The 24,680-nt window shown below is 39.0% G+C and overlaps 2 protein-coding genes across 2 annotated transcripts; both read right to left on the bottom strand.

The window, feature by feature from the left end:
- Positions 1-2,041: 2,041 nt before the first annotated feature.
- On the bottom strand, positions 2,042-6,073 carry LOC146759842 (kinesin-like protein KIF20B). Its single transcript, XM_085509892.1, has 6 exons — positions 5,897-6,073; positions 5,528-5,653; positions 5,125-5,264; positions 3,773-3,928; positions 2,654-2,844; positions 2,042-2,213 (listed from the first exon to the last, which is right to left on the bottom strand). The coding sequence occupies exons 1-6, from the start codon at positions 5,934-5,936 to the stop codon at positions 2,042-2,044; spliced, it is 825 nt and encodes a 274-aa protein (XP_085366018.1). The 5' UTR covers positions 5,937-6,073.
- An 820-nt stretch (positions 6,074-6,893) lies between these two features.
- Positions 6,894-23,523, bottom strand: LOC146759841 (kinesin-like protein KIF20B). The gene is made up of 15 exons (XM_085509693.1): positions 22,734-23,523; positions 21,996-22,109; positions 20,822-21,093; positions 19,864-20,126; positions 19,389-19,653; positions 18,138-18,404; positions 17,222-17,491; positions 16,319-16,584; positions 15,423-15,689; positions 13,391-13,658; positions 12,834-12,895; positions 12,511-12,630; positions 11,105-11,300; positions 7,465-8,664; positions 6,894-7,024 (listed from the first exon to the last, which is right to left on the bottom strand). The coding sequence occupies exons 9-14, from the start codon at positions 15,453-15,455 to the stop codon at positions 8,303-8,305; spliced, it is 1,041 nt and encodes a 346-aa protein (XP_085365819.1). The 5' UTR covers positions 15,456-15,689; positions 16,319-16,584; positions 17,222-17,491; positions 18,138-18,404; positions 19,389-19,653; positions 19,864-20,126; positions 20,822-21,093; positions 21,996-22,109; positions 22,734-23,523; the 3' UTR covers positions 6,894-7,024; positions 7,465-8,302.
- Between the last annotated feature and the right edge of the window lie 1,157 nt (positions 23,524-24,680).

Below are 24,680 nucleotides of genomic sequence, written 5' to 3'. Positions count from 1 at the left end.
CCCAAATCCTCGGTACTGTGAGAAAGTCAGCAGTTGTAGGGGAAGTTTTGCTATGAGAACATCTTTCTTCTCAGAGAAAGTGAATCCAAACATTCTCAAAACAGCACAACTCATTTAGTCTTCTGTTTAGCTTCTGAAATTCTATGCTACGGCTTAGATTGGCTATCCTGATTAAAAGCTGGATGTTGAAATAAGAAATGCAACTTCCAGAGATCATCCCCCCTCTGCTTTTTGATGCTTCCCTTAATCTCTCTCCACGTCCCCTTCTGTCTTTTCATGCCATTGTAGATACTACCTCAGAGAAAGCAAAGAAAGTAAGAAACCTGAGACAGAACTACTGTCTGAGTATTGAGCCTAGCTTGGGATCCGGAAATGCTGGGAATTATCAGAAAAAGCTACAGATGTCCAGTATGATTGTAGGATCATAAGCATCAAACTGACATCTGCTTATCTGAACTACTGAAAAAATTGAAATTTTAGTAATTAACAGAAATTCTGTTTCTGAAGAACAAAAATAAAAGCTGGTGCTTTTTTTGGTTAGTTGCACATGATGTCAATACGACAGTGTTCAAGAACAGAACCACACCCAGAATACAAAGAGCAGGTACAGGAGTTTTACAGAATTTATGGGTAGCTAATCAGGTAGGAGGAAAGGAGAGCTGACCTTGCTTGAATCCTTTAAGGCAGATTGTCTCAGTTCTGCTATTTCTGTCTCTTTTTGTATGGCAATAGAAGCCAAAGTTTTGAGCTGTTCTTCCAAAGCTTCTACTAACTGATCTCTCTCCTCACGCCACTTTTGAATATTATGGTCCTTTTCCTCCAGCTCATATATTTCATTTTGAAAGAAAAGCATACACAGTAGAAACAAGCAGAATCTTTAAGACAGATTAGAATTAATAAGTTTTTCAATATAGCATAAATTAGGACTCAAGCTGATAAAAAGAGTTTATGGTAAGACATTTCAATTAACATATCGTGATGTCACTCAACAAGATCAGGTTACATGCATGTATTACATATGTATTTACTATGCAGATTATTGTATTTAAAGCAATCTGCCAGTGCTCTGTAGTGACTAATTATTTGAATATCTTTCATGGTCTACCACTAATTTCAGTTGGCCACTTTCATTTTGCTCCAATTTTTTTTTTTTTTGACCTTTTTCCTGTTGCTTGGAAAACCTGCATCATTCATTTAATAAAAAATAAGAGCATGAAAAATACCTGTTTAAGTTGTTGGATAGTATAGTCTTTATAATCCAGCTCATCCTTAAACTGGTTATTAATCCTTTCAAGTTCATCCATCCTGTTCCTGAGGGATTCCTCCACAGAACGCATCGTGGACACCTGTAATGTAAGCACAGCTCACGGTTCATTAAAAGACTTCTGTAATCCAACCTGGCCAAATACTTCTTTGTTAAATAAAGAGGAATTCACAAACAAGTGCTGAGTAGGAAAACGACAGCAAGTGCAAGGTTACCAAGGAAGACATGAATTCATTTTTAAGCTTCAATTTTCCACCCCAAGCACACCCAATAAACTTTCAGACTAAGATCCTGCAAAATGGGTTTTAAAATATCTACTTGTTTAATAATTAAATTTTAACTATTAACATCACTGAAGCTGAAATTGAAGAAAAAAATATACATGCTTATATTAAAGAGCCTCTGGAAATTAGTCTATTTCTCTTCAAGTAAATAGCATTCTTCTTCCCAGTTATCAGCGTTTTTTCACAAGACTTAGGTTTTAGGCTTTGGAGTTACCACGGATACCAATGGCAAGTCACCAGTAACGTAGAGATAATAACAAGTCCCCTCCAGAGGCAGATTAGCTATTCTCTTCACAAACCTTATTCCAGACTACCAACCAACTTTACTTTCCTCTGTTCATTATCTATGCGAAACCATGTTTTAACTTCTGGTCCCCTCTAGAGCTTCAATGGCAACTTTACCTAAGATTTGCTGCTAGCCACACTAGTGTGAAATTTCCAGCTTCATAGTTAAAGTTTGAGAAGTTTTAACAGCAGAAAGCCAAGCATAATCTTACAGAAAAAAATATCTCAGTTGACTACAAACCTCGCTTTGTACTTGCTGAATTTGTTTCTTGGCATCAGAATGTTTGTCTTTTAGATCTGCATACTCTTCTTCTTTCCTCTGCAAATCTTTTTTCAAATTCAGTACAAGGGCAGAACTCTCAGAAAGAATATTTTCTAGCCTTATGTTAAAAATAAAGAGACAAAGAACATTACTGTTACACATCTCATGGAAACAGCAATTACAGCTTAATCCATGCCCTGCCTGTTGGTTTCTATTTGTAAATAGACTCTTAAATCTATCTAGACCAGTGACAAGATTTAAACAATTACTTTTGAATTTCAGCTTGCTTCTCATAATCAGATGCTGAAGCAATAAATTATTCAGATGCTATTCTGAGGGATGGACAACAAAACCACCAGCAATCCCCATATTATTCTTTATTTCCTTGCACACTCCTGTTTTCCCTTGGAACTCAAGTAGCATACCAAAGCATCCTAAAGTAGTAGTTTGGCCATTGATAAGCATGCAAATGCATTAAGTCAAAGGGATGTTCCCATTAACTATTTTTAACTCTAGTTCATTCTCAAAGGGCTCTAAGTTAACTCAGTGGTTACTTACGATTCTATACGTTGCACTTTCTCCATTTCACTCTTTTCCTTTTCCCGAAGAGAATGTTTCATCTGCTCCAAGCTTTCATTTAAAGCCAAACTTTTGAGCTGTTCTTCCAAAGCTTCTACTAACTGATCTCTCTCCTCACGCCACTTTTGAAGATTATGGTCCTTTTCCTCCAGCTGGGCAACAAGTCTTTCCTAAAAGAAGAACAGATGAACAGTGAACATCACCTACTACACACTGAACTGTTCTAACACTTCGGTAGTTAGCACCGTTTTACAGTCTTAGTAAATGTATGATCTCTTCAAGATCCACAGGAGCTCTAGAACTAGTTGCACTACAAACTTACAGAAGCAAAACCATGCTTCTATTAGACAACCTACATTACTCTCCTTGTGAAAAAATATTAGTATTATTTAAGAACTTCAATTTGCTCATTTAATGATTACTAATGAGCTTTAGGAAAATAAAGTCACAAAGTGATAATAATACTAAGCTCCTCACATCCTTCTATGCTGCTTGCAGGTCCAGAAAGTCGGGACTAACTACTTCCAGATGTAAAAAAAGCTTTTCAGAATGTACAGATTCACATGTTTAAGAAGTTACATGACAAGAGCCCAGCAAACAGCTCAAGTAAGTCTAGTGACTTTGTTATCAGTCACTATTTGGAAAGTGATAAAGGAGCAAAACTGTGGCCGTTTGACCAAGTATTTTTATTCAGTATCTGGAGAGAAGTTTGTGGGGTTTCTTTAGAAACTCAATTGCCTTTTCTTCCTTATAAAGGCTTAAAGGCCTTCTGCTTTGCAGAAAAGAGAACAAACAAAAGCTATTGTACAAAATACTTTCTTAGCCTCATTAAATAGTGATCTATTTTTCAACTGTAATTTTCTTATTGATGTCCCACATACGTGACATTTCATTATGCACTTATGAAAGATCTTCCTTTTTGTGGCCCCCCCATTCCTTCCTTTTCCAAATCAAGCAGTTCTCATATGGGCTTTGCCACATAAGAAAGCAAGGGGACTTGGACAAGCTGCTCTTATGCACCCTTACTGTTAATACTTGGTATGTAGTTGTCTCCAAACTACAGGCACCAGACAACTCTGCCAGGACCTCATCACTTACGATTTCTGCTTGTTGCTTTCCATAATGTTGTCGGTCCTCAGCAAATTGTTTCATTTCTTTGTTGCGAAGATTCTCTGCTTCTTTTATCTGATTTAGAAGCTCTTCTTTCTCCTCCAGCCACTTTTTTCTATCAGTTTGATACTTAGTCTCACTTTCCTATTTCAAAGAAACCAAAAATGAAATAGTGAGTCATTAAGGAATAAAAGTCTTAAAAGCCAGGTCATCATTAAATAGACTTGTTTCTGCAAGATAACAGAAACATTAGCAGTTTTTACTACAGAATATTCCCAAAGGCAGGTATTGGATAATCATTAGTTCTTTTCCATTAAAAAATAATCATTTCCAGTATTTCTTATTCAGACTGGAGAGCCTCCATAAAACATCTCTTTTTCTTTATAAATGTTCACACAAGCTTTACAGAACTTACACCAAAAGTCAGTATAAGAAAAACTCTTTTAACTTAAAAACTTCTAACACTTTACGCTGCCTTGCAGCAGTTGTAGAAAAACTTGCAGCTCCTTTAGGGTTGAAAGACAAAGAAAAGCAACACAGTTTACACTGTAGGAGTAGTCTCCTTTCCTATCAAACCTACTGGCAGACATTCTCATATATAGGACAGAGCACCTGAGAAACTGCTTGGAAAAAATAAAAGTCTTTTAACCAAGGAAAATTAGTAGACCCGCAGCCCAACAAAAAAGGCTTCCTGGTGATAAAGTTAGATGATGATTTCGATAGCTTATATTAGTTGCCCGAGCAACTAACAGAAAACAGTTTTGACAAATACATTGTAAGTTACAATTTGCTTTGAGTTAGTATTCCTTTCTTGCAAACAACAATTGTATAAGCATACTCTGCTTATAGCACATTGACGTGGTATAGAATGAAGCAATGAATGTTCAACTTTCCCCTCTTCTTGAAAAAGTGAATTGGCTCTGCGCATTAAAAAAAATATCATGAATAAGCTTACTCAAGGTGAAGGAGGAAAGAAGTTCAGAACCATTCCACTAACAGAGTGAATGTAACCTATTGTATACTCACTTAGAAAACTCCCACTGCCAGCCCATTACTTTTATTTAAAAAAACAAACAAACATCAACAACAAAAAATAAGATCAGATGGGATAAGACAACTAACTGTTCAGAGGCCAGCAAAAGAAGCACTGCTCATGGCAGCATAATGTAGGGAAGGCTACACTTCCTATACTATGGGGGCATCAGTGATGCCATTCTTAACGTACCACAAAAAAGCTGCACCTGGTCCCTATTGCATGTTGCACTGCAGCTTTTACAGGAAGTTTCTGTAATCAATATAACAGTTTACTTTATCAAGTTACAACTTTGAAGTTAAGTTACCTCCAGCTCTTTTTGCAGCTTTATTAATTCTGTATTGTTTTCATTCAAATTTGCCTCATCACTTTCGTTGTTCTTTTGCTGCCAGTCACTATTGCTCTGGTATTCCAGTTCACTGTATTTGTGTTTCCATGCAATCAGTTCTACTCAATACACAAAATGAGGTTAGATAGCATATCATTTCAAATATATATTTGAAATACCACACCAATGACTTTTTACTAAAGCTGCTTCAGTTTTATCTGCTACAGACATAAAGAAATAACAGAAGCCTTTAACTACAAGAGATTTGTTGTTTACTATGGAACGTTAATGCCTAAGTAACAGTCACATGAAAATGGAAGTGGTTATCACAGTACGTCTAAACCCCTTTTGCATCCCTGCTCCCTTTCCCTGGAAAGATTACCTGAAGCTAATTTTTGGTTCTCTTCTAACTGAGCTTGAAGCATTTCATCTTGTTCAAGCTGCATTTCCTCTTGTTCTTCTAATGTCATCCGCATAACTTCAATTGTTCTATCCCTTGCACACAGATCTGAAGGTTTGAAAATTTACAGATGAACTCCCTACTAGCTCCCATTATTCTCAAATCAAGATTCTCCCATGACCAAAAGCTCTTTTAAAAGAAATAGAGCATCTCCATTGAAATATTTACATACAAATATATGCAGACATGTTTTAAAATCGAAACACAGAAGACTCAAAGTCATTAGCAATGTGACAACATTTACACGGATATTCCACACACACACACACACACACACAAATAATGGCTGACCGTCACATAGTTGGTCATAGTCTTTGGAGATATCTTCCATCCTCTCAGTTTCCACCAGCTCCTATATTTCATGTTGAAAGAAAAGCATACACAGTAAAAACAAGCAGAATCTTTAAGACAGCCTAGAATTAATAAGCTTTTCATATAGCATAAATAAGGACTCAAGCTGATATAAAGAGTTTATGGTAAGACATTTCAATTAACATATCGTGATGTCACTCAACAAGATCAGGTTACATGCATGTATTACATATGTATTTACTATGCAGATTATTGTATTTAAAGCAATCTGCCAGTGCTCTGTAGTGACTAATTATTTGAATATCTTTCATGGTCTACCACTAATTTCAGTTGGCCACTTTCATTTTGCTCCAATTTTTTTTTTTTTGACCTTTTTCCTGTTGCTTGGAAAACCTGCATCATTCATTTAATAAAAAATAAGAGCATGAAAAATACCTGTTTAAGTTGTTGGATAGTATAGTCTTTATAATCCAGCTCATCCTTAAACTGGTTATTAATCCTTTCAAGTTCATCCATCCTGTTCCTGAGGGATTCCTCCACAGAACGCATCGTGGACACCTGTAATGTAAGCACAGCTCACGGTTCATTAAAAGACTTCTGTAATCCAACCTGGCCAAATACTTCTTTGTTAAATAAAGAGGAATTCACAAACAAGTGCTGAGTAGGAAAACGACAGCAAGTGCAAGGTTACCAAGGAAGACATGAATTCATTTTTAAGCTTCAATTTTCCACCCCAAGCACACCCAATAAAGTTTCAGACTAAGATCCTGAAAAATGGGTTTTAAGATATCTTCTTGTTTAATAATTAAATTTTAACTATTAACATCACTGAAGCTGAAATTGAAGAAAAAAAATATACATGCTTATATTAAAGAGCCTCTGGAAATTAGTCTATTTCTCTTCAAGTAAATAGCATTCTTCTTCCCAGTTATCAGCGTTTTTTCACAAGACTTAGGTTTTAGGCTTTGGAGTTACAAACCTCGCTTTGTACTTGCTGAATTTGTTTCTTGGCATCAGAATGTTTGTCTTTTAGATCTGCATTTCCTCTGCAAATCTTTTTTCAAATTCAGTACAAGGGCAGAACTCTCAGAAAGAATATTTTCTAGCCTTATGTTAAAAATAAAGAGACAAAGAACATTACTGTTACACATCTCATGGAAACAGCAATTACAGCTTAATCCATGCCATGCCTGTTGGTTTCTATTTGAAAATAGACTCTTAAATCTATCTAGACCAGTGACAAGATTTAAACAATTACTTTTGAATTTCAGCTTGCTTCTCATAATCAGATGCTGAAGCAATAAATTATTCAGATGCTATTCTGAGGGATGGACAACAAAACCACCAGAAATCCCCATATTATTCTTTATTTCCTTGCACACTCCTGTTTTCCCTTGGAACTCAAGTAGCATACCAAAGCATCCTAAAGTAGTAGTTTGGCCATTGATAAGCATGCAGATGCATTAAGTCGAAGGGATGTTCCCATTAACTATTTTTAACTCTAGTTCATTCTCAAAGGGCTCTAAGTTAACTCAGTGGTTACTTACGATTCTATACGTTGCACTTTCTCCATTTCACTCTTTTCCTTTTCCCGAAGAGAGTGTTTCATCTGCTCCAAGCTGTTTTTAAGCTGCAGAACTTCTTGAATCAGATTTGCTTCTTTGCTACTTAACTCTTCAACCTTTTTGTCTGCATTAGCAGACTTCTCCTGCAGAGTTGCTGTAACTGTCTCCAGATTAACAATAATAGATTCTTTTTCTTTAAGTAATTCATTGAGTTTTGACACATTGTCTTCAATTGTCTTGGAAGCCTCCAGGCGATATTCAAGCTCTCTTATTTTTACCTCACAGTTGGCAACTTCCTCCTGAAGTTTTGCAATCACTCTCTGATCTTCTGCAGTCTTTTCTTCAAACTCCTGAGTTTTCTTTTCTATTTGCTCATGTAACTGATTCACAAGATCTTCTTCCTGACTAGAGTGAGTTGTAATCTCACATAGCTTCATTACAAGTTGACGATTATGATTTTCAGCATTATTCAGTCCCGCCTTTAGGTTTTCATTGTCTTGAAGCAGTGCTTTGATGTGCTGACTTTTTTGTGAGGAAACATCAACAATACTTCTGCATACTTCCCAAATCCTTTCAAGACTATAGTTAAAGGAGAGGTCCTGCACAAGATCTGAGATGGAAGAAGTCTGTGACTGAATGCATGCAGAACTAATTTGAGATGTCCCTGTCTCATCTTTTTCAGAGTCTGAGGAATCCTTTACACTGACAAAGTCAGTACCGATGGCGTGAAACTCTAAGTGACATTTGTATAATTCATCTAATTTGGTCCGCATTTCTTTTACTTGTGACACTTTATCAATTATACATTCTTTGGCAACTTCTATGTTGTTAGTTGGGCATTTTTGTCTTCTAGTGTCATATTTATAGATTTCTGTTCATCCAGTTCAGAAGCAATTTCCCGATAGTCAGCTTGACCCTGCAGAATTTGTTCACGGAGGGCATCAGCTGTTTCTTCAGAAAAAGAAAGCTCAATACGCAGGCTTGTTACCTGCTTACTGAAATCTTCTTTTTTATTTTTTTCTCTTCTGCATTGTTCTTCAAGCACAGTTAAATGATGTTCCAAGATTTCAGTTCTTTCCCTCAGTGCTAGTACTTCCTTTCGGTACGCGGAGCACTTTTGTTTCATGTGTTCAATTTTCTTTTGCTCTACAGTGTTCTTTTTCTTTCTCTCATTTACAACTACTGTAAAACAAACAAACAAACAAACCAAAAAAAAAAGGGAAAAGGAATGTAGCTCAGATTGATTAAAATCATTATTACATAGCAGTTCACAACACCAAGTAGCAACTTCTAAGTGAAACACTGTCGTAATATGCAAGCTATGCCCTCACATCACATAGTATTTGATACTAGTGAAGGAATTAAAGTCCTCTGAACACGTAATCAGGTGCCTCAGATTTCTATACAGAATTAACAGCAAAAGGTTTTCAGTCTGTAAGATCACTTTTACCATGGCACTACTCAAACCTTCCACTCCACACCAGTAGAAAATCTAATTAGATTTAAGAAACATGGGAACGAGATAGATAATTCACAGCTATATTCTTTCTATCTTCCCTGCTTCAGCAATCCCTATAAGGCAGCCAGGAATCACTCCATCTACATCTAAATGGTAGATAAACAGTTCTCTAAGAAATTTCATTCCAACTCACAGTCCTCTTACTTTCAAAAGAAAGATAAAACCCTGGACAAGTTGATCACTTAAGTGTTGATATCTGTCTCTCTTATTCAGTTGATCTCTAAACAAAATATGAGGATTCCTACTTCTGTCCACACTTACTCTTTTGCATATGAAGTTCACTCGTAAAGTTGTACAAATTTGCAGATTCAAGTTTCCATAAATATTCCATTAGCTTGGGGCTGTTTTTTTCTTTAACTGGTGAGCAATTAGCTAAAATCACATGCATTTTCTTTCTATCAAAAGCGACTTCTGCTGTATTTCATCATTGCTTTAGAATCCAGTTATGTCCATTCCATAATATGCATACTTTAAGTATTAAAAAAAATAAATATAAGTCAAGACTTACTAGGGATTGGGTCACCACAACAATATATTCAATGGTGATTCTTGTACAGTCCTTTTATTACTACAATGCAGAATTTTATAGTGCCCACGTGCAGCCTGCATTACATACAGATTCACATGTACTGCATGGAAACAGCCTCTTAACTCATCTAAGGAGTTTTATATACAGCCCTCAACTGATTTAAAAGTCATAATGAAGAAACAGCAGTGGCATATTCCACCCCAAACCAGGTTTTGGGTTTGATTGCTGCTCCCAGCAACACTAGTGAGGGGAATATGATTTATAAGTAATCTAAACACTTTATGCTGAAAACAACAAGCAAGCACTAAAGCAAGATAAATAAGACTAGGGAGAAGATGTGTAATGTTCAGTCTAGAAGCTCCTTACACAGGAAGTAGGGAAAAAGCATTATTACAGAGCATAGGAAACAAGACCTAAAAGCTCAGAGAATGGTGTAAAGACCCTGAACTTTAAGCTGAGATAGCCTAGCATCTCCTAAAACACTTTTGCTCGTGCTACTTATATAACTAATTCTACAAAAGAACCAGCACAACATACCTGTGCTCATTGTTCTACTGTGTATATTTAACATAGCTAAAGAATATATATTAAGCGGTTTTTGAAATTGGACGCTATTAATACTCACAAATAGAAGAAAATTTTAACATGATTGAATACTCAGTACTTCTTAACCGAAAACTTCATGCTGACATTGTGACTATCAGCTACCCATTTTAATTCCTATGTGGAGCATTGCTGTCATTAATTTTTAAATGAGAGCTTTGGTCATATGATTAGAACAAACCCACTACTATTTGGAGTATGGAGGAGTCCACATCCCTCCCTCAGTCTCTGGTAAGATGCTTATATGTGATGCCATTCAGTGGTCACATTAGGATTCAATATTTATGCCAAATAAAGGCAGCAGGGACAAATCATCCAAGAACAGCATCTCATCCAAAGAAGGCCTTGACTTTCTCCCTTGCACATATTTTGCAAGAGGAATACAAGAAAGGAAGGGACTACAGCTAAGTTTTAGATTTTCCCTTCTACATTGTATATGCCTTCCGTAATTCTAGGAACACTGATGCTCAGCTGTGCCCAGAAGTGAAGTTAAATGCATCAGAGCTTATCCAAACCATTTTGCTCAAATATTGCCCATGAGCGAGCAATTAGCAGGTCGTCAACAATTTTGATAGTTGCTTCAGGAAAAACAAAACAAACAAACAAACAAAAGCACTTGAGCAGCTAATGCTACTCAGAAGATCAGCAACAGCAGTTGAAACAATCCTAAAGAAACTGCTTTAAAACTATTACCAAATCTGCAAGTTCATCAACAGATGAGGAAAAAGCAGCAAAAAAGTAAAAAAATAGTGCAAAAAACTTTTATTCTTAAGCATTCAAAAATGAACAGCATAGGACCTTCTGAAAAAGGGATATTTACATAACAGTTACTTCTATTTACAGTTTAACACAGTGGCTTTTCTCCTTATACCATAAGGTAACGTGCTTCACAGCCTTTTGTTTCCTATCCGGAATAGGAAGCAATTTATTGTTTTGGAAGACACCCTGTTCAAGGATGGAAGAAACTGTACCTTTCTTTGGAGGTGGCTCTTCCACAGTAGGCTTATCTTCATCATTACTGCGCTTTCTTCCCACTTCCAACTCAGTTTTCTCTTGTTTCAGTGCTTTAACTGAAAGCACTGAAAATTGGCTGCTTTCAGTTCCTTTATTAGTGTTCTCTTCTGCCGGTTCTGCTTTAATGGTAGTTAAATGGTAGGTAGTCTTTTCCTGTATTGATATAAGATCAGTTACATTGAAGCTTAACAAAAGGAGCACTTAAGTCTCAGTAATCTTCTGTAGGCAAATATTTACACAAAACCATACAGCTAAAATATTTACCCGGTGACTCTATAGACATCAGTTACAAATTTCAATAGCAGACAGAACAAGTACACCTTCAGATAATGACAAGTGCAATACTCGGTAGAGTATACAAGGGAAAGCAAGAGCCTAGCAGGTTACAAAGTAAAAGACTTGCACACAATCAAGAGTTTACCAGTTTATCAAAGAATTTCCTGTTTCCAAGAAGTCAACAAAATTACAAACACGGTCAAAGAGCAAATGGTCAGCTCTCATACAAGTTCATCACATCACACTTCTGCTAAGCTGCTAAAATCACTTTCATCGTGACAGATAGAATCCAACCTTAAAGCTTAGTCAGCTCTGTCACGCATATTTTAGATTGTGTCCTTGACCACAAGTGAAGCTTCCTTACTTACAAGATGACAATTGTTAAGCCATGCTGGCACTGCCAAGGACTGATTATTCATCTTTAGTAACTTATGAAAAGAAAAGCCCCAGAAGTGTTCAGGCCACACAATCTCACAGATAGAGCTGGAGCCTTGTTCTTGGAAGAAGTAATAGGTGAGGACATGACTACTCATCACAGTCAGCTTTAACACCATGGAAATACTAAGTTGCAGTGATGCAGACAGTCAAAGACTAAGAAGGGTCAAGTTGCTAAGCTTACAAGGTTAGAGATCTGAGTGACAGAATTAACTATAAATGTTACTTCAGGCTACCAAACATCAAAAAATGAACAAAAACCACCAGAAGTGGTATGCACACATACTTAATCAAGCTAGTCTTCACATATTCAGTAGCTCGCAGTACATTAGTCAGGATAAAGTTTTATGGACTGCATAGAACGTGGAGATATCCTGACCATTCATACTCGTACTTCCAACTCTACTCAACATACTTTTACTGTTGCTCTTCCTCTGATGTAGGAGTGTGAGGCAGGAGATAGTGGAACACACTGATATTTTTGTTGTTTGTGTTAACAACAACTACCTTCAGATAAATTTGAATTGTTTACAATTTCAAGCGAGTACCAGCTACATACAGAAAATCAGTTTTCCAAAATTGTGTTGATTACAAGCATAGAATTAGTGTTTTCCTTTTTTTGTATAAGGATACGGAGATGTGTAAAACTCACATAATCTTTTACTTTTTCTTCTAAATGAGATTTTAAGTCTTGTAGCTCTGTAATAATGTCATCTTTCTGCACCACGATGTCCATTAGCTCTCGAATCCTTTCATTTTGTGCATTCATTTTCTTGGAAATAAAAAATAAAAAAAATTCAGTCATCAGTTTCTAATGTAGTGTTAAGTAGCTGAATTACACAATGCATTAAAGGCAAATTCAGTTAAGCTAAGCTCGGTAAGAAATCTATTAATGGAGCCTACTGGAATAGCATTTTAAGCTACCACAAGTTGGTATTAAAACAATTTTACACAACATCTTCTTGATAAAGTTACCTCAGTTGCTTCTTTAAGTTGCTCAACAGACTCATCCAATTTAATCACCTGCATTTCAAAGTCTGTAACACACAGAAAAGGTTGTATTACATAAGTAGCCAATAGATAGTTTATTAAGTAATCAATTTTTCCAGATATTCTAACGTTTAGGTAGCTTTTGAACAGATTAATTAATTTGCATGTGGTCTTCACTTATTGGGAGTGATTCAAAAGTTTTCTATATTTCTTGGAACGAAAACATTGCATCAACAAGACATAAAGAAGAGTAGAGATTACAATATAAAAGTAAAAATCAAGATATAGACATTTAACCCCATACTTACAAAAGCGTAAAGCTGCTAGTTGCAGTTTAAAGGAGGGGGGGAAAAAAAGAAAAGAAATAACCAAAAACCGTGGAATTGCTGAACCTGAATATACACAAGGAACAAACTATCACTTATCTACAGGCTATGGTTCCAAAGGTAGAACATCTCCTCTAATTCCTACTCAAACTGGTTATTTCTCTTTTAGATTAATGAACTATTTCTGTCTTCTACCTTTCACATCACATAACTCACCTCTGTTCTTCTGCATCAGCTCTTCTTCAGTTTTAAGTAGTTTGGTGTTTTTCTCTGTTAGCTCTTCTTTGGTCTCCATCAGTTCAAAGTTAGTTTTCTCCAGATGCTTTTCAAACCAGCCAATACCTTCCTTCGGGTCCTCCAGGGATACAATGGAACTATGTGCTGCCTCAGCTTGCTCTTTAATATCCATGACATCATAATGCACAGAATCAAGAATGCCTTCAGGATCAACACAGGTGTCAGGCACTATGCTATGTTCTCCACCCTGAAACGTAATTTATAATCAGTTAAAACTGGTGAATAGCTGACTACATAATAGCTGTTATTTCTACACATAGTCTGGATAGCCACTATGAAGACAGCCATACAAGAAGTTTTTAATTTCAGCTACAAAACCCACCTCACAAATTCACATACAACATGACAGTGATTCGTATGGGGGGAAGATAAGTGGCATTCTAGTAACAGCTAATATATTTTATAGTATTTGATGACCACGCTCCCTTTTTTTTTTTTTTTTTTTTTTTTCAAATATTACCCCAGATTGATCTCCTTCAAATTTAACGTACAAGTTTGGACTCCCCTTTTCTTTGTATACAGCGTAAATTTTCATTTTGTGTTGCAGAAACAAGGAAAATGCCCAAATTCCCAAAGCTTTCTGAAACTGTTCTTAAGGCTCAGCAACTATTCCTGCTAGATGAAGAATAGATGTATCTTGCTCATCATACAGCAACACAGCATGCACTTCTTTGTAAACAGCCTTGTGTTTCTATAAGATGTGCCCATAACATTTAAATAGTAAAAAGGAAAATATTTAAGAAAAAAAAAAAGAAAAATATTGAAGAAAAAAAAAAAGAAAAATACCAGGGTGTCATGGTTTAATAATTTTGTAATTTTGCTATCAGTATTCCACATCATAACATCATATAAAGCATGAACAATGTTACTGCTCCCGAACACTTGCAGTATATTGATGATATTGTCGTGTGGGGCCATACAGCAGCAGAGATTTTCAAGAAAAGAAAACAGATAATCCAAATTCTTTTGCAAGCTGGTTTTGCCATTAAGCGCAGCAAGGTGAAGGGGTCTGCCCAGGAAATCCAGTTCTTAGGTGTAAAATGGCAAGATGGGCATCGACACATCCCAGCAGATGTGACTGACAAAATCACTGCTATGTCTCCTCCCACCAACAAGACAGAGACCCAATCTTTTCTGGGAGTAGTGGGCTTTTGGAGAATGCATGTCCCAAACTACAGCCACATAGTGAGCCCCCACTATCAGGTAACACGGAAGAAGAATAATTTCTCATGGGGTCCTGAGCAGCAGCAGGCTTTTGAGCAGGTAAAACAAGAGATAGCCCGTGCCGTGGCCTTGGGGCCAGTACGGACGGGACAGGATGTGAAGAACATCCTCTACACTGCTGCTGGAGAGAAAGGTCCCACTTGGAGTTTGTGGCAAAGAGCTTTAGGAGAAACCCAAGGCCAACCCCCGGGACTTTGGAGTCGAGCATATAAAGGGTCTGAGGAGTGCTACACTCCAACTGAGAAGGAGATCTTAGCTGTGTATGAGGGGGTTTGGGCTGCTTCTGAAGTAGTTGGGACAGAGGTTCAGCTCCTTCTAGCACCTCACTTGCCTGTGGCCCCCCTGTCATGGACACAGGTAGATTTTTGTTTAAACCGTGACAACTACCCAGAATGCAGCATAAGGGAATTTTTGCCTAGAACTCTGGAGGACTATTTGTAACTCAGAAACGTCAGAGATAGAAAGTTCACACTGATTTCTGGGTCACCAGCCTCACCGTACATCAGCATTTTTGGTTTTTAAATGATACATAAAGTTCTCAATGGCACTGCTCTAGTCGGTAGCTCTTTCCCTTTCCGTGCAGCTTGCTCTGTGCATGGCTTGTGAACCGCTATTCAGGCCAGACAGCTGCAGCCCCAAAGACCTGCCATAAATGTACAAATTCTACCAGGATAATGTCTTGGTAGTGGAGAAACAGGATGCGCAGTCATATGGCTCTCACACATACCTTGTACAACCAGCTTGGCTCTGGACTGGGCATCACCAATGTCACAGGTGTACACGTCACTGTCACTTTTCTCCAGATTTTTTATGCACAGCTGCAGGTCTTGTCCTTTCTGTGCCCTCTTGTATTTCCTGCCAGGCCTGAGCTCAGCAATGCCTTTCCTCCATATGACGAAGGATGCGGCTTTCTCGCTCTGACATGTAAAAAGTGCACTTCCACTTTCTTCAATTTTCACATCTGAAAGTTCCTTGATAAAGTAATTAGGTTTTTCTGGAAGGAAAAAAAAAAGGATGTGGGTGTAGGACAAAGGGATTTGTTACCCCAACAAGTCCCAAGCATACAGAGATGTCTTGAATCTCCTTTGCCCTCATTTCAGAATATCACATAGAGATGCAAAGAGTCTAAGAAGACCACAGAGTCCACCCATTTACATAGGTTTGATAATTCCAGTAGATATCTGGAAAGTTCAATACCATTATACATGCGCTGGTAGGATCTCATCTGATCAACTGCATATAGTTTTGATTACACATATTCAATATAGACTAATTCAGATTGCCATCTTTTCTTGGCTCACTAACAACCAAGATCATAGAACCATAGAATGATCACAGAATCATATAGTGGCCTGAGAAGAAAAGGACCTCAAAGAGCATCTAGTTTTAAACCCCCTGTCAAGGGGCCACCAACCACTAGACCAGGCTGCCCAGATCCACATCACACTGGAGAATCATTCGGTTTCCAGATTATTTTAAGGAAAAGATTTTAATCCATCATATTTTCTGAAAACTAAGAATTGATCCTGCTCAAGGAAAGAGAAGAGAAAAACATCACCCACAGGCTGCAGATATTTACCTCGACTTCTCTACATGCCATCCCCAGTGTGCTTTTCAACTCACCTTGCACAGTGACCCTGGCTTTTGTTATGGAGTCCTCTGTCTCACAGGGGTACTCCCCACTGTCCTTGGCAGTAGAGTCATGGATGATCAGAATGGCCCACTTCCCTCCTGCTGCAAGTCGTACTTCTGGCTTTTTCTGATTGCTTTGCCATCCTTGTACCACCTGATGTTCAAATCCGGTTTTGACAGCTCACAGCTCAGGCTGATGTCCTGTCCTGCTGCTGCTGTCTTATCCTCCAGCTGTTTTGAAACCTCAGTAGGTTTTCCTGGAAGAAAACATTGCTTTTTGAGTAACATACAGTTAGGGTAGGATGCCTCTCTCAAAATACATGCATCTACATGCTGGAGATAAGTTAGAGAGGCACTTGCAACAGACGCCATCCTACAGCCAGCAGTAATCTGCAAAGTACAGACAATAGAATTCCAGGCAGCATTTATTCTCTCTTAAATCTACCCAATTGAGGATGATGAACCATGTCTGAAAACTGCCTCTTTCTTCTCTCCACTCATCACACTGGGAGCCTCGGATGATGCTCTCAGATGCACATGTTCTAGATAGGAATTTGTTGTACAGCTAGATGATGTGAAGGCCATCCCTTCAGCTTATACTTAGAGGATATTTGCTCCCACAGTTCCCTCAACAGAGCATTCCTGATTTACTGTTAATGGAACAAGCTGTAGTGAGATGCCCATTTCCAACACTACCCCAGTGCTTTGGGTAGTTCTCACATTTGTGTAAAATGTTTCCTCCTTTTACTTATTTTTAAGAGAAATTCTCAGTGCTTCGAGGTTCAAGTAGAAGGTTGCTATTCACTTTAACCATATTATGAGTTAGCTCTCATGACAATCTTATCAGAAGACAGTTGAAGGAATCAGACCCCAGAATCTCTCCCATCTCATTACCTTTCACAGACAGAGAGGCTTTGGAGGTTAGACCACGGGCAGTAAAAACGACTTCCCCAGCGTCAGTAGGAGTCACACTTTTGATAAGGAGAGTATATTTCCGACTCACGTTAGAAGCTTTAAATTGCCCACCACTTTCCACTCTGCTTCCATTCAGTGTCCACTTGAACTCATCAATGCTTTCATGGGACAGAATGCATTCAAAAGTACAATCTTCTCCCTCCTGGATTTCAGTGTTTTTCAGCCGTTTGGTAATGCCACTATTCAGCTCTGGAAGGTAAGAGATAGGTTAGTATGAGGTTTATATGGAGAAAAGGCATTTGTGACTGACATGAGTAGCAGTACTGGTGTTTTAACTCAGGATTTGCAGAACATGGCTGCATTCCTTACTGATGTATTCTCTAAGACATTCTCCACTCAGAATTACCAGAAAGCTATAAAAAAAAAAAGAGACGTGAATCTCTTGTCTTTGCTCTGGAAGAACTACAATTAGAGCAGCTCAGTCCATGGAGCAGAATGAAGATTCAATGAGCTACAGAGGGAACAACCTAACAGAGAGGACAACTCTAGGATGCTGCGTGAGAAAAAGGGTTTTGCCTATGACAAGAAATTAAATGTTTCTATTAGCTAATTTGTTACCATCCTACCCCTACTGGTGTTCAAACCATTTCTCCATTTTAGGGATGTTTAGAAAGGAAATATTTCCAGGACATTCTTGATGTGTTTGGTGATTTTCATGGTAAAATGAGATACATTTACATCAAAAGCAATGGGAATTTTCCAGACATCACTGTGCTAAATTGCAGTAATACACTTCTATTGTAGAAACTATTAAGGCTCGTGGGGGAATAGGTGTAAGACATAGTGACCACACTGAATGTGCTTTCAGCACTCCTTTACTTTCCACAGTACTTACCCTGAATGCCGACCTTTGATTTGGCAACATCACGGACAATATCACAGGTATAGAAACCTGCATCTGACTTCTCGAAGTCATGGATAAGGGGACATAGGGTCTTCCCAGACTGTACCAGCTCATACTTGTTGCCAGAAGTGAGCACAACACCGTCCTTCTTCCACACTGGTTTGACCTTCTCTTTAGAGACTTCGCATTCCAATTTAATCACACCCCGCTCCTCACCAAAAACATCATCCAAGGACTTCATGAAGACAGCAGGCTTCTCTGCAATTAAAAGGGCAAAACAGAACAATGTGATACAGAAGTTGAGACATTTCCAGTTGCTTTCAGATTTTTAAAGAGGGATAAATAAATCTTTACCAGCACTGACGACACCAATATAGAACCTAAAGCGGTTTCATGTCTGTTGACTGAATGCACTTTATGTAATTCTGAACTAATCAGTAGGAGAATACAGGGAACAGGAGGGACAGCCTGCATTGCCTTGGGTGGGACTGATATCATATGCAGTAATTGGGATGCAGCTCTTCTAAAGCTGGAGAGCTGGCACTGCCCTCACATGGAGCAGAGCTCATACAGCAGGCCACAGGATTAAGAGGATAAGCTGCTGAACACTTTTGATTTTCCTGTTTTATTGACTCCTTTTATCTATCTTCTATTTCACACATCAGATGTTTATACTGGGGAAAAAACTTCCACCAAATGCAAAAGAAAGGAGAAAGAGGAAATCCTTCAAACTCTGAGCGCATAGAGTAAAAGAGCTTAATTGCTGGGGAGAGCAGATTAGAATCACAGTACCCTTAGAATTGGAAGAGACCCTTCAAGGCCATCTAGCCCAGCTCCCCTGCAATAAAAAGGGACATTCACAGCTAGATCAGGTTGCTCACAGCCTGGTCATTAGTCATCCCAGAGGCAAAACACACACTGAATGAGCTCTCCCTGCAGTCATAAATCCTTGGAGACAACAGCATTGACACTGCATGGCACTGAAGCAGTAAATGAAACTGCTCTTGTAACTCTCCTTGTGCTAAAGAAAATGATGATAAAAAGCAATGGAATGCTTTGGCAGGACACCAAAACCATCCTCCTTCCTTGATATCTGCTGCAATGGAACCTTCCACTGGAAGAAAGCCTCTGATGACTTGTCACCCCATAGAGGTCAGCTTTAGAAGCAGGATTGCTGCACAATAGAATGAACTGGAGCTCTTTAGCATCTCTTACATCCAGGAGGGGTGTGATCAGACCCACCTATCACCTTCAGGTGCGCTTTTTGACACCTTGTCTGACTTCACTGTCACTGTGCCAGCATCCTCAGGCTTAACCTGCTTCATTGTCAGTGTGCAGCAATTGCCAACGTTCTTGATGTCATTGTAATTGTTGGTGTAAAGGAGGTTGCCATTCAGGAACCATTCCACGTCCTCGTCATCATGGGACAGCTCGCAGGAGAAGACAGCAGAGCTCTCTTCTTCAATTTCCACATCCTGCAGGTGCTTCGTTACTTCTACATTGCGGGCTGTGGGGAAACAAGGTGAACTGTTACCACTGTTACTATAAATCATACTGGGATGTGGTAGAATGGTTGGACTAGATGATCTTTGTGTAATCTTCTCAGTGAAGATTATACATTTATAAAGTTAGCAGGAGAGAACGGCAGAAATCAACCCCAAGAAGAGAAATCTGAGGTGAAATAGGACATGGAAGAGGCCACCCTCCCTGCTCATACCTTCAGCTGTCAGCGTGGCCTCTCTGCAATTCCTGCCTTGCACTTGTACACACCAGCATCATCGGGCTTCAGCTTCAGAATCTTGAGCTCTGCTGAATGCTTATCCCTCTTGATCTTGTACTTCTCAGAGGGCTTGATGAGTGTGTGGCCTTTGAACCATTTAACAACCTTTGGAGAAGGCCTGAAGTCACAGGACAGGATGACAGAATGACGTTCCAAAGCTGTCTTGTCCTCCAACTTCCTGGTGATTTCTATATGGTAATCTGCAAAGCAGGGGTGGAAGAGAAGAAAGGATGAGGACAATTGGAAGAAGAGGAAAGTCTCTTGCGTGTATTCCATTCCAATTAATGTCAAGTTCACAATGGTTCTTTGAACGACTCTAAAGATAAAACAAACGATTGTCTATAGGGAATGCCATTGACTACATTTCTATAAAGTAATACTGTATATTATCTACCAAATGCAAGGTCCAGCTCTTGTTCTGTGCTTATTAAATTGCTCCAAATTGTTGAGGCTTTTATTCAAATAAGAGTGAGTTGAAAATATAACAAATACTTCAGGATGTGAATGGAGACTCTTATGCTGGGGACAACAGCAGATAAAAAGCCTGCAAGTTTCTTTCAGATGAAATCAATGACAAACTGCATCAAATTTAGGTGCTACCAAACTTAACCTTGTCTAGTTCAGAAATACAATTAATTTCACCTGATTTGACTTCTTTGGTATAGCCAAGGACAAAACCTCAGCTCTGTAGATCTGAATAGTAAGCACATCACAGCTATTCAAACAGATCTTTTACTGAGATGCAGCTGTCTCATTTAGTGTCCAACGACTTTGAACTGGAAATGGAGCAGACCCTCCAGACACACACAAAATATTTCAAAGACCCCAGTGAAGGAAGGCTGTACGTTAATTAATTCTTCATCTTCATGATGTAAACCAAGCCAGGATATGTTACCTCTGACAAGCAGATTGGCTGTGGATTTTGATTTGCCAATTGAGAACTGAATGGTGCTTGTCATATCAGTAGTGGTTTTCGGTATGATCAGCTGGTGGATGGTGCCTTCTTGCTGCATAATCAAGTTTCTGCCAGCCTGTAAGACTTCCCCACGTAGGAATACCACTTGGGAGGTTTCACAGAAGGAATGGATATCTCGCATTCAAATTTGGCTTTTTCAGGCTCAGTCACATAGTCATCACACAGCTCCTTTACTAGATTAATGGATTGCTCTTTAAGAAGGATGGAACAAGAGAAAGCAGAGATTTAGAAGGAATGTAAAAAACCCTTACATTATCACCCTACTTAGTCACGTCAGCATTACTGCACATGAACACTACACCTATCAGCTCAGAATGCCTTGAAACATCATTAAAAAATAATAGAAAGAAAAGAATGTTGTTAAGAAGTCAGTCAATAAGATTGACAACCTGAAAAGAGCCCAGATCTTCTGATTCCCAGTCCAACATCTAAATCAAACCATGACCTTCCCATCCCAATATCAAACTCCTCGCATTACGAAATGGAAAAGAGGTTCAATGAAACACGGACATTGATAATTACTTTGGTTAAATACAGCAACTTAGCTCTGAACAACAAGTTTTCTCCTAGTAAAGGTCTCTGTAGCTCAAATGTAATGACTCTACTTAGGAGAAATTCATTTTCCAGGAAGTTCTTGCCCTTATAATTGTAACAGTGGTAAAGCTGGGGACTGAACTCTTAAGTAGTGTGCTAATTCAAATGTCTCCCTTTTCTTTGTAACACTTAACATCATATATATACCCTAACATTGTATATATTAAAAAAAAAAACAAAACCCTGTGTTCTTTTCAAACAGCAAGAGAAAATGAAGAAAAAGTCAAGCTATGTTTTTTATCCCTCAACGTTCAAACACAAATCTGAAGTCTAAACATAGAAAATCAACCTCCTAAGAAAATAATCTGTTTTACTTAGCAAAAGTAAATTCCAAAAGAGAAGCTGCATATTTTGTGGGCAGAAAGGTAGGTAGGTAGGAGTTTTTATTTCTGTGAAAGGTCCTGGTGGTGTTTAACTTCCTTGACATTAAAGCAAAGGATGTTAGCTCGTTTATAATATAAGATAATTTAATCAAAATCGTCATCAGAAGCATAATTACCTTTCACTGTAAGATGGACACAAGATTCACGAGATTCTGCCTTTTCTGCTACAGATTTTATTTCTGCTGCATCTTTGACTTGGACACGTGTGTAAGTCAGCGAGTAGCTCTTTCCTGAAGCAGAGAACCACAGAGTCACTAAGGCTGGAAAAGACCACTAAGGTCATCTAGTCCAACCACCAGCTCATCCCTACCAAACTGTGCTCTTGAGAGCAAACCCACAACTACACTTGGCTTCCTTGAGCAAAGAGCTCTGAGGCACATGGCCAGGCTGAGCATCATCCATCTGGTTTCACAGCATCACTGCCTGTTCTCTCATGTCAATGAAACCACCCATTCCCCCACGTCCACATCCCCACCAAAGTGTAATCTAAACATGGCTTCTACAAGGACTGACCAAATGTGGCCGTCGTCACCTTCAAAGTACCTGATACAGAAGGATCACACTCACTGTCAGACAAAACCTCTCTGAAGAGGAGAACTGACTGCCCTGTTCACCCCCACTTTGGAAATAACTGCACTCATTTCCTACCTGCTCCTGGCAGTGTGGGATGGTGGGATAGCATCACACTTCCCACACTAAGCATCCCACCATGTCACTTGTTCCACCCTAACCTCAGTCCCAAAACAAAAGGGGAACTCCCTTCTGAACCCTCTTCACTTCATTTCAGATGTCTTAAATGCTTGATCTCCAACCCACCCCCCACTCAGGAGAAAGATCCCCCTCTTACACCCTACCATCTTGCTGCATTCTGATGTTGTCATCAGCCTTCAGCTTGTTGTCATCTTTGTACCACTGGCTCTGAACCTCATCGTGTGAAATCTCACAGACAAAAGATGCACTCCCATATTCATTCACTTCCACATCTTCCAGTGGTTTAACAATCTTGATATCTCCAGCTGTGAAACACTAGAGATATATTTGTCAGGGTATTTCCAGAACTGAGTGCAGCATCTTTTCCTTACACATATTTGCATAGAAAATAAGTAGGATTATGTTTTATTCTAAACCATCATCCATTCCTGAGTCATTTCTCTCTTCAACACAGTCAATGCATTATTGCCCTTGAACTTAAAGATAGACTTACTAGCTACAATGGAGCTCCCTGCAAACAGTTTTCATGGAAACCAGAATCTCATTTATTCTAAAACCTTTCAAGCAAAATTAAGGGTAGAAAAACAATAGAACTGACTGAATCTTTAAGGTCATTTAGTTCCAGTCCCCCTGCTATAGGCAGGGACACCTCCCTCCAGACCAACTCTTCTCCTCAGGGTCAAGGCTTCTCTCAAATCATTCTCCTCTAAGCCTGTGCCTGTGCTTGGGATTGCCCTGACCCAGGTGCAGGGCCTTGTACTTGGCCACACTCAAGTTCATGAGGCTGCCAAGGGCCCACCTCTCCAGCCTGTCCAGGTCCCTCTGAGTAGCATCCCTTCCCTCTAGCACATCAACAGCACCGCTCAGCTTGGTGTCATCTGCAAACTTGCTGAGGGTTCATTTGATTCCACTCTCCATGTTGCCTACAAAAATGTTAAATAACACTGGTCCCAACACCACCCTCCACCTGGACACTGAGCTATTGACTGCAGCTCTCTGAGTGTGACCATCCAGACAGTTCCCTATCCTGCAACTGGTCCATCCATCAAAACCATTTTTCTCCAGTTTGGTGACCAGGATGTCATGCAGGACGGGATCAAATGCTCTGCACAGGTCCATGTAGATGATGTCAGTTGCTCTCCCATTATCCACTGATGCTGTTACTCCATCATGAAAGGCCACCAAGTTTGTCAGGCATGGCTTGACCTTGAGGAAGCCATACTGGTTACCACCAATCTCCTCATCTTTATTTTCCAAACTATGCCAAGGAGAACTAGACAGAACTCTACAGTGTCGTGTCACTACAAACCTGTCTGAATCATTGGCTTCTCTGCATGCTCATCACTAGTCTCTCCTTAGCTTGTGTGCCCACAATGTATGGGGAATGTCAGCCACAAATCTTACCTAGGGGACGTCTTTGCTTCAAAATCCCTTGAACATCACACAATCCTTTTTAACTGTCCAGGTCTGCACTTATTTATGTCAGAATCAGACCATATTTCTGTGCTGCTATTTCCCTTTCCTTCTGAAGGGCCTGGATACAACTTGGATTAACCTCAGGAGCAGAGTTCCTGCATAAAACAGCCAGTACTGAAACAGCAACCCAACCTGGTTGCAGACTGAGAGAGAAAATGAGAGTTCACCACCTGTGAATAATGAGACTTCTCTTATTTCCCTGGGAAGTAATGCCCACTTTTTTACTTTGACAGAGCTCCTTCCCATCCTAGAAGGGAAAATATCAAGTCAAATCTACATTAGTCCTTCCATCTCTGCACTGAGTAAAGGCAGCCTTCAGATCTATGCTTAATTCACCCAATTCCCTAGAATTAATGGAACTGTGCTTACTGGCACATATGCTGAAGCTTAAGCACAGTGCAGTGTTTTCAACATGTAGGAATGGCTATAGAACATGCATAAATTCTGGCTGACCTATGACAGCTTAAAGCACTGCAGAGGACTGTTAACAAGCCCGTTTGGACATCACCTTGAATAAATGACGTTATCCCCAAGTAAGGGAAGGAACAGCTGAGCACCGGGGAGGTACACAAAGTGCCAGAGCAAATTCTCACACTGTCAGGTGCAAAGAAAAC

This window comes from Coturnix japonica, chromosome 9, assembly GCF_054131305.1.
Source record: "Coturnix japonica strain WE chromosome 9, WE-NBRP24, whole genome shotgun sequence".
NCBI classification, from domain to species: domain Eukaryota; kingdom Metazoa; phylum Chordata; class Aves; order Galliformes; family Phasianidae; genus Coturnix; species Coturnix japonica.
The sequence above is the reverse complement of the archived record's forward strand: the minus strand, read 5'-3'. Positions and strand labels throughout refer to the sequence as shown.